The sequence below is a fragment of the Girardinichthys multiradiatus genome, chromosome 2, assembly GCF_021462225.1.
Source record: "Girardinichthys multiradiatus isolate DD_20200921_A chromosome 2, DD_fGirMul_XY1, whole genome shotgun sequence".
In the NCBI taxonomy this organism is placed as follows: domain Eukaryota; kingdom Metazoa; phylum Chordata; class Actinopteri; order Cyprinodontiformes; family Goodeidae; genus Girardinichthys; species Girardinichthys multiradiatus.
The window spans coordinates 11,052,074-11,069,943 of NC_061795.1; the positions used below are offsets into that span (position 1 = coordinate 11,052,074).

At 39.4% G+C, this 17,870-nt stretch overlaps 1 protein-coding gene across 4 annotated transcripts in view; it reads right to left on the reverse strand.

Annotated features, from left to right (window-relative positions):
• Positions 1-858: 858 nt before the first annotated feature.
• Positions 859-17,870, reverse strand: part of cfdp1 (craniofacial development protein 1) — a 40,428-nt gene continuing 23,416 nt past the window's right edge. For all 4 annotated transcript variants that reach the window (XM_047354277.1, XM_047354262.1, XM_047354281.1 and 1 more), the window contains one exon: positions 859-1,986. In XM_047354277.1, the coding sequence (XP_047210233.1) occupies positions 1,913-1,986 (74 nt within the window). In that variant the 3' untranslated portion in view covers positions 859-1,912. The remainder of the gene's footprint in view (positions 1,987-17,870) is intronic.

Here is a 17,870-nt window from a genome sequence, read left to right on the forward strand (position 1 = left end):
AACTCCATTTGCGACTGAGAGCATGGTGTAAAAACAGGTAGAACAATGATTCCTGGTATGCAGTACTTAGGCCTGACACCATAGTATGAGAAATAGCTCTATATGATGATGCCAGAGCCACCATACTTATCTTGTTGAGGCTTGGAATCAGTGTTTGGGGGTCAGCTGACAATCTGTCTGCTGCCCCTAGATAAAAAAAAATCAACCCTGCTTTAATTAGGCAACAAAATGCAACCATGCTTAGAAAAAGCTTTAAAAGCTTTTTCTAAGCTTTTCTCTAAGCTTTTTGGTACAATGGTACCAAACCTATAGGCTTGGTGTTGTGCATAAAAAAATGGAATGTGTGTGTTGGTTCAGGAGAACTTCATGTGATGATTTCTGGCCTTTCCTAAATCTATGTCTGCTCCTAACTTGAGTACAAGTTAGAAGTTTTATGATCTGGAAGCTCTAAGGTTCCATTTTGCTTCAGTGGAACAATGGAAGTTGAGGTTGTGCAAGGGCATCAAACCATGGCTGGTTGTGATAAGGCGTTGCAGTGGGCATCCTGGCCTTGTCTTTCAGCATGACAACACTGCATTTCACAACACCCATCTAACAAAGAACCTCTTCTCTTGCCTCTTGCACCCATTTTTTCATTTTGAAGCTTAACGTACAACCTGGTTATGATACAACAGAATAACGTGGAAATTTGTAGCTTTTTCCCTGTTCCTAATGTTTTGATAAGTATACAAGTTGGCTCCACTGCTTCGATGAACATGACCAAATAGTGCTAAAATGGAAGGATTCTGTAATACCCATTCAGGTGTTTACAACACTGCACACAGAGATAACACACAAACCTCCTCCAACAAATTTACATTAGTGTAAAAAAAAACTATTTATTTTGATCTAAAACAAAGAAAATGCAGAAAATGACGTTTAGTTACACAAATCATTTAGGAACTTATTTGTTTTAAACAAGGAAACAAAACAAGCACACAGGACTAAAAAAACCCATTTAAAAGTCATTTTCAAGGCAGGGGTGTGTGCCTTGTGTGAAAGAAAGGGGGATGGAACAGTCAAAGTTAACGTCTATGCCCTGCTGACATGGTTCTGAGCCTCCAATCGAGATTGTCCAAGGGTCAGTAAGAAAGAGCCTCCATTGTGCTGCAACCAATGACTGTTTAAAGGGAGATTCTGTGTAGATTATTAACCATATATTTACAGGTTTAACCACACAGACCATTCTACGAAGTATGGTTCAGTTATAAGCTGTAGTTAAAGTACAGCCTTCCATAACCACATTCTAATCAAGATCCACTTTGATTTCTGATCCTTGTGGAATGTCTAACTGCTGTTTTAACACATCCAGGTTGCTTATGTGGTATGACACAGGAATCAATAACAATATACAAATGTAAGGACAAACCAGAACGATTAATTTTTCTGGTCTTTAATCTGATTCTTGAACAAACAGAACAGCCAGTCGTGTGCACCTGTACAGCAGTTCAGCTATGTCACTTTATTTGACCTAAATGAGGAAATGTTTGGAATGCTGTAGGGTCACATGTCATTTGTCAGGCTAATTCAACATTAGCTCAAGAGATAATTAGTCTGATAACTGATGTGTGCTGCTGTAAAAGTAGCAAACGCAAACTGATTCTCACAAGGATTGAAGGCCAAGAGGCATCAACACCCCTTCATTACACGGAAGGGTGTTGAACAACCAACAAACAACCTATAAATAGGTTGTTCCTCAACCTATTTATATACACACCCTGAAATAGGCCACAGATCCAGTTAGATCTCTTAGTACAGGATGAACGTTAACTCTGTCAGGGGAAAAAAACAAGTTACACAAATTCAAATCCCTGTGCTACTCTGCTCTGCATGTGAGTGTGTTGATCATCAATGTGTCATCGTTTCATATTGCTCAGTCGGACTGCTTTTTCCAGCTCAAACTGTCGGTGGTCGACACGCTCCAAGAAGTTCTTCCGCTCCACATACCTAAACACACACGCACACAAACACACACACACACACACATAAAAAAAAAAGGAGAAAACTAGTCTTACTTCCACTCAAACACACCCTCCCACAGAATGTATGGGTAAAGTAGAGGAAGCAGTTAAACAACTCCCTGTTCAATGTGGACATTAAATTAAACAATTTGCTGTGTCTAAATGGTTTTAAATTGGCCCACATCTTTGAATCAAAATGCATATTAAAGAGAAAATAGGTTCTTACATTTCCTGACAAACAACAAAGTATTCCACAAGTAGTAAAACCATAAACTCAGTTACCTAAACAACAGGTCGGATTTGGACAACTGTAAACACAACTGTATCATACTTTCTGTAAAACACTACACACATTTAACTACTTTAATACACTAAATAACACATTGTTTGTATTTTGCCTGTTCAAAGTGTTACACCAGTGAACCAACTGCTTAAACATATATGAGCTCAATTCTAAAATACACCAGAGATTATAAGTACACCCTTTCGTCAAACTTTTTGACAGGTGGGCGGGACGTCCGCTGAGGGCGGGACTTCCGGTTGGCGCCATGTGGGCGGGAGGTCACGTGGTCAAACAGGGGTGTGTCCAAGGGGGCGTAACCGTGGATGCTGATTGGTTGTCGTCATTAAGGGCGATACCTTAAATGAGCCAATTAAAACACAGGGGTGTTTAAGGGTGTTACGGGGAAGGCCTTAAATGAGCCAATTAAAACACACAGGGGTGTGTTTAAGGGTGTTATTAATAATCTGTATGTTTTTCAAGTGTTAATACATCTAAAACAAAAAGACATGCATCCTTTTATATTTTAAAGGTATAAGGTATAATCAACTTAATGTTGACCTATCACATGAAATCCTAATAAATGAACTGTGTAACCTGACAGAATTGTAAGTTCATTTTGCTTTACAGCAGGACCTATTTGTTGAATATATGAGCCAGTCTAAATCAGTTCAAAATAGAAAAGACCTAAAAAGTAAATAAAAGATTGTGCTTCCCTACATCGATGGAACGAGAAAACATTCAGCTTCTGCGTCAACAGACTGGAAAGCAGGTGAAAGAGGTAAGACGAATATGAGATTAACAGAAAAAAACAAAAAAAACTTTACGATCCCTCAGTATACTGTTTCCAAGTTATAAATTGACTCTAGCAATGATGTGTTTGTTTTGAATCATGAGAGACTCCATTTTAGGAAAAAGGAATGATAATTTTAGTTACCTGTAGCTTTTTCTAAAACATTTTTTTTTCATCTTAGAGCTAAAGGTTATTCAGGGAGTTACAGTTATTCTATATCCATCTGTTAGTTGCGATGTCAGGAAGGGCAGTTAGGTCTGTTCCTAGATAACCATATCACCTTTGAACTCAAGAAGGGTTTTGGTCTTAAAACATAGTCTTTGCAGTTGAGATAACACTGTCATTCTGAGATAACACTGTCATTCTGATCGATCAAACTAAAACCGAACTTGGAATACTGCCATCAGCTGTCGAGCAGCAAGGTGGGTAATAAATAAATAAAAAACAACAATAGCTCACTGAGTTTTGTCTACAAAGAAAACAGTGCAATGAATAGTCAATATGATAATTGGGCCTCTTTTTTTTTTTTGCATTTCATTGTCCTGGCAATAAAAACAGGTTCAGTTTTCACAGTAGTCAGCGCAGAGACCTCAGAGCTGTGTACATCATTGTCAAGTCTGGTACAGCTAAGAAAGGTTTAAACTTGTTACACTGAAAAATACTAGTAGAATTCTAGTTTAAACTTGTGTGATGGAAATTTTTTTGTAGTAAGCATTCCACAGTGTATGACCTTTGGGTTGCCTCATCCCTCTGAACGTCTGTGTTATTGGAGAAAGCTGCAAAAGCCATTATCAGAAGTTTTGATGGTTAGGAAAAATCCACAACAGATAACACTGTCATGTTCTGGTATAAATACTGTGTGTAAATGTTGTTCGGGGGCTCTGTTTCATTGCCTAACCTCAGTGTCAGGGTCTTCAAATGTTGAATGTCTTTGAACCACAACACTTGTTACATTGAAAATACCAGTACTGACAAGAAAAATGTCGGTAAATATTTCAGGAAACCTGGCATCTACTTCTAATGATTCACAGAAGTACAATGACATCTTTAAAAGTAAGTAAATAAGTATTCATCTTTAAGAAATCATTAAATGCATGTGAATGTTCTCTAATATTGTTTATATATATATATATATATATATATATATATATATATATATATATATATATATATATATATATATATTGTTTCTTTGTCATAGAACCCACCGCTGATGACCTTGATGATTTCATTTTGACACAATCAGAATATGGTAAGTAAATGTTAAATGCAATAAAAAATAAAAAAATAAAAAAATAAAAAAAATAAAATATATATATATATATATATATATATATATATATATATATATATTATAGTTAACCCTTGACAATGTTTCAATTTATAGATTTGATGAGAGAGGTAAACCCGAATGATCAAGTTGGAGGATTCAGCGGCTGGAATCGACAGTCAAAATTGAGATGGCGTATTATTTCCAAACAAGAAAAACCCCCAACAACATCTGAACTTTCTTCTAACACAGAAATTAAAACTGATTTTTTGAATACTCCTACGCCAATTATCATCAATTCCCCTGAAGACACACCGGATAAGTTACCGGCACCTCCAGAAAGTAAGTCCTAAGAACTATCTGTTTTTCTTTGAGAGTGAATGTATTTATTTATGTGTTATTAGAGACTTGTTTTAAACCTCAGATAAAACTGTTTACAGATTCGACAGAGAGCTCTGTGGAAGACACAGCTGTCGAGCAGCAAGGTAGGAAAAAAATTAAATAAAATAAAAACAACAATGTATATGTATTTTAAGCATAGTTCAATAAAATATCATATAAACTTGTTTACAGATACACCCAAAGATGCCACACTGAATCCGCCCACCAGAAGGTCGCTTTTCAAAGATCAAGACAGCTTTCAGCAGAGAGGCACCATTTCAGTGCAACAAGAAGCGAAATCTGGAGGTTTTACCGCACAGAATCGGAGTAAGATAAAAAATTTTTTTTTGTTTTTTTTCCCCTTAAAAAAAAAAATTTGTTTATATTAAAAACTATTATCGTTTATTTATGAACACTGTGCTGCGCAGCGTAAGATAACTTTTACTTTCTTCTGTTTTTACAGAATATTTAACCCCGGCCAAAAGACAGCGACTCTCTGCGCTGCATACCAGAGCAACGCTTGTGAGAGGTTTAATGAGCGGTACGTTTTAATTCATACATACTGAATTAATTTGAATTCCCTTTTTTTTTCAGCTTTAATGTGTTTATTTCAATATATACAGGTCCTTCTCAAAATATTAGCATATTGTGATAAAGTTCATTATTTTCCATAATGTCATGATGAAAATTTAACATTCATATATTTTAGATTCATTGCACACTAACTGAAATATTTCAGGTCTTTTATTGTCTTAATACGGATGATTTTGGCATATAGCTCACGAAAACCCAAAATTCCTATCTCACAAAATTAGCATATTTCATCCGACCAATAAAAGAAAAGTGCTTTTAATACAAAAAACGTCAACCTTCAAATAATCATGTACAGTTATGCACTCAATACTTGGTTGGGAATCCTTTTGCAGAAATGACTGCTTCAATGCGGCGTGGCATGGAGGCAATCAGCCTGTGGCACTGCTGAGGTCTTATGGAGGCCCAGGATGCTTCGATAGCGGCCTTTAGCTCATCCAGAGTGTTGGGTCTTGAGTCTCTCAACGTTCTCTTCACAATATCCCACAGATTCTCTATGGGGTTCAGGTCAGGAGAGTTGGCAGGCCAATTGAGCACAGTGATACCATGGTCAGTAAACCATTTACCAGTGGTTTTGGCACTGTGAGCAGGTGCCAGGTCGTGCTGAAAAATGAAATCTTCATCTCCATAAAGCTTTTCAGCAGATGGTAGCATGAAGTGCTCCAAAATCTCCTGATAGCTAACTGCATTGACCCTGCCCTTGATAAAACACAGTGGACCAACACCAGCAGCTGACACGGCACCCCAGACCATCACTGACTGTGGGTACTTGACACTGGACTTCTGGCATTTTGGCATTTCCTTCTCCCCAGTCTTCCTCCAGACTCTGGCACCTTGATTTCCGAATGACATGCAGAATTTGCTTTCATCCGAAAAAAGTACTTTGGACCACTGAGCAACAGTCCAGTGCTGCTTCTCTGTAGCCCAGGTCAGGCGCTTCTGCCGCTGTTTCTGGTTCAAAAGTGGCTTGACCTGGGGAATGCGGCACCTGTAGCCCATTTCCTGCACACGCCTGTGCACGGTGGCTCTGGATGTTTCTACTCCAGACTCAGTCCACTGCTTCCGTAGGTCCCCCAAGGTCTGGAATCGGCCCTTCTCCACAATCTTCCTCAGGGTCCGGTCACCTCTTCTCGTTGTGCAGCGTTTTTCTGCCACACTTTTTCCTTCCCACAGTCTTCCCACTGAGGTGCCTTGATACAGCACTCTGGGAACAGCCTATTCGTTCAGAAATTTCTTTCTGTGTCTTACCCTCTTGCTTGAGGGTGTCAATAGTGGCCTTCTGGACAGCAGTCAGGTCGGCAGTCTTACCCATGATTGGGGTTTTGAGTGATGTACCAGGCTGGGAGTTTTAAAGGCCTCAGGAAACTTTTGCAGGTGTTTAGAGTTAACTCGTTGATTCAGATGATTAGGTTCATAGCTCGTTTAGAGACCCTTTTAATGATATGCTAATTTTGTGAGATAGGAATTTTGGGTTTTCATGAGCTGTATGCCAAAATCATCCATATTAAGACAATAAAAGACCTGAAATATTTCAGTTAGTGTGCAATGAATCTAAAATATATGAATGTTACATTTTCATCATGACATTATGGAAAATAATGAACTTTATCACAATATGCTAATATTTTGAGAAGGACCTGTATATATATATATACATTTTGTTTTTTGTTTTTTTGTTCATTCTCCAGAACCGGACAGCGCAGAAAGACAGTCTCTTCAGCCTCACGGGATCTTCGAAATAAGGCCTCATCGTTAATGCTTCTGGCAGCATGTCAGATTCTGTTAAAGAAGCATTTTGGTGACATCAAGGTGATTTTAAACTGAACTGATCACTCTGTTTTTTTTTTGTTTTTTTTTTGTAGGTTAGTGTTATTTTTTTTTTCTTATGTTCATAGAAATCGATAACCGAATCAGACTTGCCCTGGATGAAATAAGAAATTTAGTAAATGAGCTTAACGAAATTCCCGTTAATGCAGAAGTAGCAGATAACATCGTGTCAAATGCATCTCCTGCTAACAGTGCAAATGTAATAAATGAAGATCAGCACGGTGACTTTTTAAACGTAATCAATCAGGCCGTCTCCACTCAGCTTTCAGCAAAATGATTCACCTGACAGTCATCAAAATCCTTCAACGTCACACGCCGCAGATCAGCACGGGGGTCATTTCAATACGGAGTTAGCGGTCAGTTCTGATCAAATAGGGCGAGATCCTCCAGCATTTTAATAACCATGAAATAAGGAGACCTTTTACCATACCGCCGCCCTGTCCAAGTAACGTTCCAGATTTAGCCGCATTCTATACAAACATCATGCGTATTCTCATTGAATTAGCCGACGCTGCAAGATCTTTAACCAGACGTAACGACGTTGTGCAGCTGGAATTAGTGGGTGAAAATCTTAATCGTCACATCACATTTACTGTTACAGATGATGGAAATATGATCCTGTCTGCTTTCGAGAACTTTCTCGACGATTTAGTACAATCGAATGCAAATATACCTGTAGATAATAACCTGAAATTTGTTCTTCAGGTTGTTAATGACCCAGCAGGAGGTTCTAAGCGTAAAGCTGCAGGAACGTTAGACTGTGAACTGTTTAATAAGAAAATGCGTCATTTGTATATTATAAACAATGCCGGTAATCAGTTATGTTTTGCAATCAGCCTCGCACACGTCTCTGACCCTGAGCTTACGGATGACCGTGCTGTAGAACAGGGGAGGAGATGGCAGCATCAGGCAGGCCTCGACGAGCAAACAGCAGTTACTTTTAGTGATATTGGTAAATTTGAAACCATTCTGAAGAGAAAAATTGTAGTTTCACAGAACCACAGGCTCTACTGCTCTGTGTAAATTTGAGACCAGTTTCCCTGATCGTTCAAACCCTGTGTTGTTGCTGTTATTTCAAGGTCATTACTATGGGATAAAAAATCTCAAAGGTTTTATGGGGTGCAGATATATCTGTAGTTACTGTTACACCAGCTATGAGAATGCAAACACACACCATTGTGAAGGTTATTGTCCAGTGTGTCAAACATATAAATGTATGCAAGAAATTAGCAATCCTGTAACCTGTGCAGGCTGTCAAAGAATCTGTCGTAATTCCTCATGTTTCAGCAGACACAGGGAACCGCGCATCAGAAATAGTGCTGAAAAACCTATGAGTGACTGTGAGTTGGTAAAACTGTGTAAAGTATGCAAATGGATATACGTTATTCCAATCAGTAAACCGAATAAACCACACGTGTGTAATGTAAAAGGCAGTATTTGCAGTGAAACCGTACCTCCCAGCCTAGACATTACATGCGATGATCATAAGTGTTACATTCAGCCTTGCAGTGCAATTAATCAGCTTGATGATAAACTGATTTTTTATGATTTTGAATGCCTCGTCAATGAGAGCGGCGTGCATACCCCCTTTCTGGTCTGTGCTAAAATGTTGAAAGATGATAAATGGCTTGCTTAAGGATTGAATTGCACCCAAAAATTTCTTCTACATTTCAGGAGGCCGATGTACAGAGGCTTCACCTTAATAGCGCACAACGCGCGTGGGTACGACGGCTACCTGATTCTCACTGCAATGCTGCAGTTAGGCATTAAACCTCATCTCATCATGCTAGGAAGTAAAGTTCTCTGTTTAACCGACCCTGATTACAGGTTAAAATACATTGATAGCCTGTCCTTCATGTGTATGAAGTTGAGTGCCATGCCGAAAGCGTTAGGCTTTACCGATCAAAGCAAGGGTTTTTTCCCCCACCTATTTTCCTCTGAACAACGTCTCCAGTATGTGGGGCCTTTTCCTCCTCCATCCTGCTACGCTGTAGAACGCATGAGTCTTCAAGAACAACAGGTGTTTAGCAGCTGGTACAGAGAAGCGAGCAAAGAGGTCTTTGACTTTAAGAAAGAAGCTATTCGTTATTGTAAAAATGATGTTGAAATTCTTTCTCAAGGATGCTTAAAATTCAGAGACGAGTTCTTTAAGGAGACAAGTGTGGATCCGTTTAAAAGTATCACAATAGCATCAGCCTGCATGAAGGTTTTTGTAACCAATTTCCTTCCTCCTCAAACCTTAGCCATTCCATCACCTCTGGACTACAGACGTAGCAGTAAAACGTTCTCCAGCGCATACATTCAATGGCTCGGCTGGATTGCAGACAGCAGAGCCATATTTATCGAGCATGCATTAAATAGGGGTGAAAAGAAAATCGGCCCATATTCTGTGGATGGGTATGCAGAGATCAACGGTGTCAAAGTTGCGTTTGAATTTTACGGCTGTTTTTTCCACGGCTGTAAAAAGTGTTACATGCCTCATGACAAGTGTCCGTTAAGAGGGGTCGCATTTGAACAGTTTTACGCAGCCACTGTTGAGAGAAGCAAGGTGTTACAAACTGTGTACGGCCTTCGTCTCGAAGTGATATGGGAGCATGAGTGGACTGAAATGAAAAAATCAGACCCAGGGGTGATCAGCTTTCTTGAGAAAGTTAATGCACCCGAACCGCTATCACCCCGGGATGCTCTGTATGGTGGACGCACCTGTCCTATGAGGTTGAGGTACACAGCGGGGCCGGGTGAAACTGTACACTATGTGGATTACACATCTCTGTACCCTTATGTAAACGCCAACTGCGTTTTTCCCCTCGGACACCCCACCATCATTTACAAAGATTTTGATGACCCCAGCAGCTACTTCGGTATAATCAAAGCTGTGGTCTACCCACCACGTGACCTGTTGTTCCCTGTTTTACCTTACAGAACATCCCAAGGTAAACTTGTGTTCACTCTCTGCCGCACATGCGCTGAAATAAATAACCAGTCAGGTCCCTGCATGCATAATGATGAGGACAGAGCTCTGACGGGTGTGTGGGTGAGTGTAGAGTTTTGTAAAGCGTTGCAGTGTGGTTATCGTCTTGCTAAAATCACAGAGGTGTGGCATTTTGAAAAGAGCAGTGACACAATCTTTAAAGGGTATATCAACACCTTCCTGAAAGGTAAGCAGGAGGCTTCAGGCTATCCGTCTGAAGCAGTGGATCAGGAGAGTAAGTCAAAGTATATAAGCGACTACAAACTGCATCAGGGCATCCAATTAGACCCTGAGAAAATTGAGGTGAATCCTGCCAAAAGGCAGGTTGCAAAATTGTGTTTAAACAGTTTTTGGGGGAAATTTGCGCAAAGAAGTGATCTGTCTCAGACCACAGTCCTCACTAACCCTGAAGAATTTTTCAGCTTCATGTTCTCGAGTAAATACAGGGTTAACTATTTTCATTTTTTCAACCCTGAAATGTGTGTAGTGCAGTGGAATTTCAGTAAACGTGTCATCTCTCCTCCAAGCAAGGCAAACAATGTGTTTATTGCAGCATTCACCACCACTTATGCACGTTTAAAACTTCTCAGCAGCATGGAGAAGTTACAGGACAGATTGATTTATATTGACACGGACAGTTTGATTTATGTGACAAAAAGTGGTGAAACTCCTCTGGAATTGGGAAATTATCTGGGTGATCTTACTGACGAGTTAGATGGTGACAGCATTTCGGAGTTTGCATCGACAGGACCCAAGAGTTATGCATACCAAACTAAAAACCGTAAAAAAGTAGTGATACGTGCTAAAGGCATCACTCAGACGCATTAATGCAGCGAGAGGGTCAATTTTGACAGCATCAAAGGGCTGGTCGAGGGCTACTTACAGAGGTCAAGTGAGGGTGTCATTGAAATCCCTCAACACACGATCAGGAGGGATAAAAATAGATTCCGTTTGACAAACGCGACATTTCTTAAAAAGTTTTGATTGGTGTATGATAAGAGACGTCTTTTTTCTGACGGGACAACTCTGCCTTTCGGTTATTAGAGTTGAAGAAGAAAAAGAAATAAAATAAAAAGTCACATGGATTTACAGGAGATTGATTTTGATTCTAGATTTAGAGCACCTTTCTCATGTATGATAGTTGGACCCAGCGGCTGCGGGAAAACTTTCTTTGTAAAAAGTTTTTTACAAAACTGTAATCATGTCATGGATGTTGTTCCAGAAAATATTGTATGGATTTACACATCTTTTCAATCCATGTAAGCTGAATTGCAGAAGATGAATAAAAATATTACCTTTGTGGAAGGATTGCCTCATTCTTTTGAAGATGAAAACCTGTTTCCTCCTGATCAGAATCATCTGATTATTCTAGACGATGTTATTGCTCAAGCCTCAGATGATGAAAACGTGATGAAAGTCTTTACCCAGTATCGTCATCATCGTAATATGAGCGTTATTATGTTGACTCAGAATGTTTTTCATCAAGGAAGGTACAGTCGCACCATCAGCCTGAATGCTAATTATATGGTGTTGTTTAAAAACCCGAGAGATAAACTGCAGCTGAATATACTGGCCCACCAAATGTTTCCATCTCAAAAGGGTCTCTTCTTGGAGAGTTTTGAGGACGCAACGAGAGAAGCTCATGGATATTTAATCATCGATTTTACGCCTACCTGCCCAGAACATTTCAGACTGAGAACGGGCATACTTCCTCAGCAGTGGCCTGCTGTGTACGTGCCCAGAAAAAAGTAAGTCATCATGTCTGCGCGTATAAAAAGGAATGTCCCATTATTCAGAGCTTTGTTTCAGGCCACTCCGCAGAAGCGCAAAGATATTCTCGCACACTGCTCTCCCGACTTTATTCAGGCTCTGTGCAAGATTGCACTGAATATCCTAAAAGGTAACATTAAACTATCACCCTCTCAACACCGACAATTGAAGAAACAAAGAAAAATCATCAGATTGTTGGGTGATAAAAGAACCGGGATAAAAACTAAACAGTTAGCTCTCAAAAAGCGACGAGGTGGTTTTATTCTCCCCATCTTAACGGCTCTTGCCCCCTTGATTGGTGATCTAGTGGGTGGAATCATCAGGAGATAATGTCTCTCAGAACATCGCAGAAGATGTTTCTCATTTCCCCTCATCAATTCAAGCGTCTGACCCAGTCAGACACGTCCATCAGACAGACGGCGGAGGAGAATTTGGATGCTGAAATGAGAGCGATAATAAACGAGCTCGGTTTGACTTCTTATGAAAAAATCAAGAGATATGATGCACTTTTCCAGAGGTATCTGACTCTACTTAAGCAAGGTGTCAAAGAAGAAAAACAGCGGGTAAGTTTAACGCTGCAGCGTGACACAGAGGTTCCTGAACATGAGCGGTCCCAAGAAAAACAAGGTCCAGGGCAGGACGAGGTCCCTAAGGATCAGGTTCTTACGGAAGTACTAAAAAGCCTACCTAAACACAACCGTAAAAATGCCGAGTACATTTTGAAGAAATTATCCGAAAGAAGTGAGAGTTGGACTTCGCGAGGTGAATTTGTATTTAAAGGAAATGTTGTAAAAGGGTCCCACATGATTGATTTGTTGAAAAATCTCATGCTTCCGTTTAAAAAATCTGGAGCATCACAAACCCGAGGATGGTCTGACTTTCTACACACCTTGTCAGAGGTAAACATCCCTATATCTTCAGTCATTAACCCTTATGCTCGTGAAGAATATAGACGTTTCAAAACAGAGGGTACATCGATTGAAAATGGGGGTACACCCCCCAGCGTTAAGCAGAGAATAAAAGAAGAAGAAGAAGGCAGATAACTCATTCTCCCTACTGGTTGAGATCTGAGCTGGAAGATCCAAAAAATGCTGATGGGAGATCAAAAAGGTCTCTTCGTAAGACGACACTACCACCCCGATGGATTACATTTTCACCATAAACCGTTATAAGAAAATGAAACATGTAGCCTATTTCTTTTATTCAATAAAATATTTATTGATTATATTTTTCAAGTCTAACTTCGTTCTCTACTTCACACACTAACATATGATATCATTACACAAATATTAAATCATAAGAAAAAAACTAAAATAAACAATGAAAAAAAAACATAAGACAATTTAAATTCCATAACAATCCATAAATATCTCCAAAGAGCATGTTCCGTGAGTATAAAATGTACAACTTTGATTAACGACACATTTCTGATATTTTTTCACAAAGTTAGATACCATTAAATCATTCTTAATCACATCTCCGATGTATTTCGACAACACTTGCTGCATTGATAATCCGCACGCTCTATGACATAGATAAAAAATGCAATGGTGACCGCACACAGTGGACAGAGTGTTTTGAAGCTGATTATTATGATACAATATTTTTGAGGATCTGTCTTCTAAAAATGTTACGATGCTTGACGGGTAGAACTCGAAATCCGGAGAGAATCCATAAGAGTCAAAAAAGCTGGATTGACCATTCTCATCCAAAGTCAGAGCTAGCCATTGTTCTCCAGGCATGTGTGAAGGATGTGTGTTCACAATAAAGTAGGCCGGCCCTGGGAATTTGTCAGCTAGCAGCGGCAGCTGGTCGCACGGCCATACACCACAAAACAAATCTCCCAGCAGATGATGCAGCAGGCTCTCAATTTCATGATTATTCATGTCTGATTAGATTAATAATAATCCACCAGCACACGCCTCTTTGAATCAATCTCTAAAATAGAGTCATAACAAGCATAGATGATCAGCGTGGTGGTATGAGGCAACGGGTTTCTGAAGCGCATTTCCAATCTTAAATTTCCACTGGAAACTGGAGATGGAGCATCTGTGTCCTCGCCCGGGTTAAGATTAAATGTGAATAGAGAGTATCCTTGATTAAATTCCTGACGTGTTATACTCAGTGGAAGATCTTTTAGATGTCGTCCTGTAGCCGTAAACAAGTTGTAATGCTCTCTCACTGAATGACCTTGGTTAAAATTGGGCTGGAAGGCTTTAGCAAGAATTTGTCTGCCATCCTTACACAAAGCTAAATATTCCATATCAAAATGATTAAAGTCAAACAGATTGAGATTGCGTGTTCCTGTAAAAGCATCATGATCCAGTAATGCAATCACCACATACTTGGGAAAGACGCCTAAGAAAAGATTCTCTTGATTGCATACCCTTGAATTTTCAGGGATGGAATATGTATTTACATTCACACGTGAAAGTGGATACAGAGCATTTGCCTTCATTAAAGCTGAAGCGTGCCCCAGTCATACAGCTGGAGAGACGGTAACTTTTTTGATGAAAAGAGATGCTCCTAATATCCTGAGTTTGTAAGTGGAGTCTCTTGCTGCCATGAGACAAAAGGCATCGTTGGCTCTTGTAAGTTTAATTTTGAGGTCAACAGAGTTTAAAAGAAGTCTCTCACAGAAAAATGTCTGCATGCAGGGGGCCTAGGAGATGTACCTCCCTGGAATTTGCCGTAAAGCCTGCTCTGCTGTTAAGACCTTGATTTGGCCCGTTAGTTGTAACAATAGAGTTCAGAGCACCTGCAGTGTTTTTATAAAAAAGACCAGAGCTAAACTGGGTTTTTAAAGAATCCTCAGAAAAGTTTAACAATGTCTCAATCATGGCTCTATATGGATGTGTAGCGCTGGATTGTGAAATCATTTAATCTCCGAAAGTGACATCACACTGACTGAAGATGGTGTTTAACGGGTAGTTGATGAGCCCTACAGGTGCATCATCTGGCAGGTTTGTTCCATCCTCGTTAGTAATTTTCACTCTGAGATGCAACAGCGTATTGTTGAGATCCAGATACTTTTCTCCATCTCCCGGAATGAAAAACTCGATTGGGCCTCCATCGGTGATTGCTGATAAAGGCTGGATCTCGGTGTAAATTTTATCTTCGATCAATAGCTGCGTCATCGGGGCAGAAAATAAGTCCAACTCTGCCAGCATGCACTCTGATGATTTGTTATGTAAAAGAGCCATTATTTAAATATATCAAAACTTGCGGAAGACTTCCTTCCTCTTCGTATGTCTGCTCCGACTGATCTCCTTTTTTGCGTTTGTCGTTGTTTTTTAACCGTCCTTAAACGATCACCAGGGGGTCTTGTTCTGGGTCTTTTGGATAAAACCATAATTCCTGAACCTTCTTGACCGTCGGTGTGTGTAGAACCACTCATTTTACTCACGGCTCTACCGATGACATACGAAGCGATATTTGATGCAGCCGTTTTAAGATGGGGTTTTGCAATTGCAAATCCTTTTTTAACCAGAGGGGATACGAAGTGGAACAATTTTGAAAATAATGATCCAATTCCGCGTCCGTACATGACCGGAGCCCCATAAAACCCTGGCAGATTACCGCCTGATTGACTTACATAGTAATTTACAAAGCGATTTGGATCACGTCTCAGACTTAGCTGTGCCATGTTCTCTCTTGCCTGCTTGATGCAGTGTTGAATGACCAGGGTAATATGAATGATAACCAATCAGTCTTAGAGGTTATATACATATCTCTGGAATAGTTTATACAAATAAAATTTATCTCAGGCTACGTTGTGATATCACCGGTCTGAAGTGTAGTCTTATGACGGTCTTTCCATAGACGAAATTTACAGGAATGTTTTGGTCCGATTTAATTTTTATATTGATATTTTCAATATGTCTTCTGGTGACTGGAAGGTAGTGGGCGGGGTTAAACGTCTGAGTAATCATATCACTGAATTTGCCTTGTACTTTGACGGTCTGCAGTAAAGGTGCAAAAGTGTCGCCTACTATTTGAGGGCTGACCACGTCGCTGTAACAGTATAGGTGATAGAAACCAGCCTTTATATCCGCTGGAAAAGGAGCCAGTTTTGGTTCAGAAACATGAATCCATTCCCCTGGTTTCACGCCCATCATATAAGCTAGAGTGCTGAAGAACCGTATTTCATACGGACTGCTTGCTTGAAATGCAAATCTCTTTTGAACTTTGCTGAATTTAATGCGGAAACCCGATTTCAATTTTTTGAAAAACATTTCCATCTCTGTCTCGAGTTGAATAACGCTGTTATAGTAGCCACTTCTGATCCTTTGCGTATTGATCTCCACATCACCAACCTTCCTCCATTCAAAGTAGGCATCATAATCCGGTAAATTATGCCATGTATGAGGGTATGAAATCTCTGCTAATGCAACCATCCATTGGCCTTCTAAATCAATATGTTGAGCTAGATTTACACGAAAACTTGAACTGGTATTATTTTTAAACACTTCCATGCTAGCGTTAGATGGAATGGTAACGTAAAAGCCATCATCCTCTACCTGACGGTTCATGATGCTGTGTCAACTGTGAGGTTTAGTGCAAACCTTTTTATACGTTTCGAAGTTCATTAAACTTGATCCAACTGTTGAATTTCTCAGGCCAGTTTTTCCAGCTTACAAAAACCTATTTGACTCCCTTGACCGTACATCGTTTTAATATTTTTTCCACTTGATACATCTTGTCGTTAAATATTTTTACTTTTTGAAGTTCCTCAGCGTAAAAGGAACCCTCGATAGGTTCTCCATCCAAATCTTTGAGTTTGTATACAGGAGGAGATCGGGGTATTCGCTCATACACTGTAAACACTTCATCCGTAAAATTCTGTTCGTATTTTTTGTCAAACACTCCACGGACCTTGGATATTCTGACAAGATCCCCCTTTTTAAACGTTGTCACTGAGTCCTTGCAATATCTGTTGGACTTGACATCATACAGATTCTGAAACACTTGAAAGGCATTTTCTGAGGTCACTTCCATAGGGCTCATTTTAATGCTGGAGTGGTAGGAATGGTTGTAGCTTCTAGCTAGGTTTTGCAGTACATCGACGTACCGCCGGGTATTGTTAGCTGTAAAATATCTCCACATCCTTGTTTTTAATGTGCGGTTAAATCTCTCGACCACTAAAGCTTTTGCTTCACTCGCTGTGGCAAAATGTTCAATACCGTATTTCTCCATTAAAACCTTAAATTTCTTGTTAAAAAATTCTTTACCGGCATCAGTCTGAAGTTTTTTGGGGATCTGACTTTCTTTAAAAACTGATTCAAATGCATTTACCACCTCAGCGGCTGTTTTCCTCTTCAAAACTCGCACATACGCCCTTTTTGAAAAGATGTCAATGACTGTTAATAAATAATTATAACCATCATTTTCCTTGGCCAGAGCTTGCATGTCACAGAGATCAGCCTGGAACTGCCTCAATGGTCTGGTGATAAAAACTCTGTTTCTCGGGAACTTTATTCTTGCAGGTTTATGTAGAGTATAGGTATCTTCTCCTGACAAAAAATCTTTAACTTTTTCAACCGCAACCTTCTTTCCCGTTTCATCTTGCATAACCCTCCTCAGTCTATCTACACCCCCAAAACTTCCCGGATTTGAAGGGCTATAATATACTTTCTTCATCAGCCGTCTTCCTGCCATCTCTGCCTTATGCTCACTCTGCCGATTACTTGTTAAATAATGAAAAAAAAACACACAAGAGGGTAGATTTATCTTTTTTTTCATTTTTGTATTTAATAGTAAAACAAAAACAAAAACAAAAAAAAAACAAAATCAGATAAAATGCAGATTAATGCAGATGAATTCAAACACTACTAGCTTTTAAACAACACTTTTGGGAAAGGTTACTATGTTCCTACTTTAATTGTATTTAATAGTAAAAAGAAAAAGAAAAAAAAAGAAAAGTCATATAATGCAGATTAATTAAAGTACTGGAATACTAAAAAATGATACAACAAGTCATCAAACAT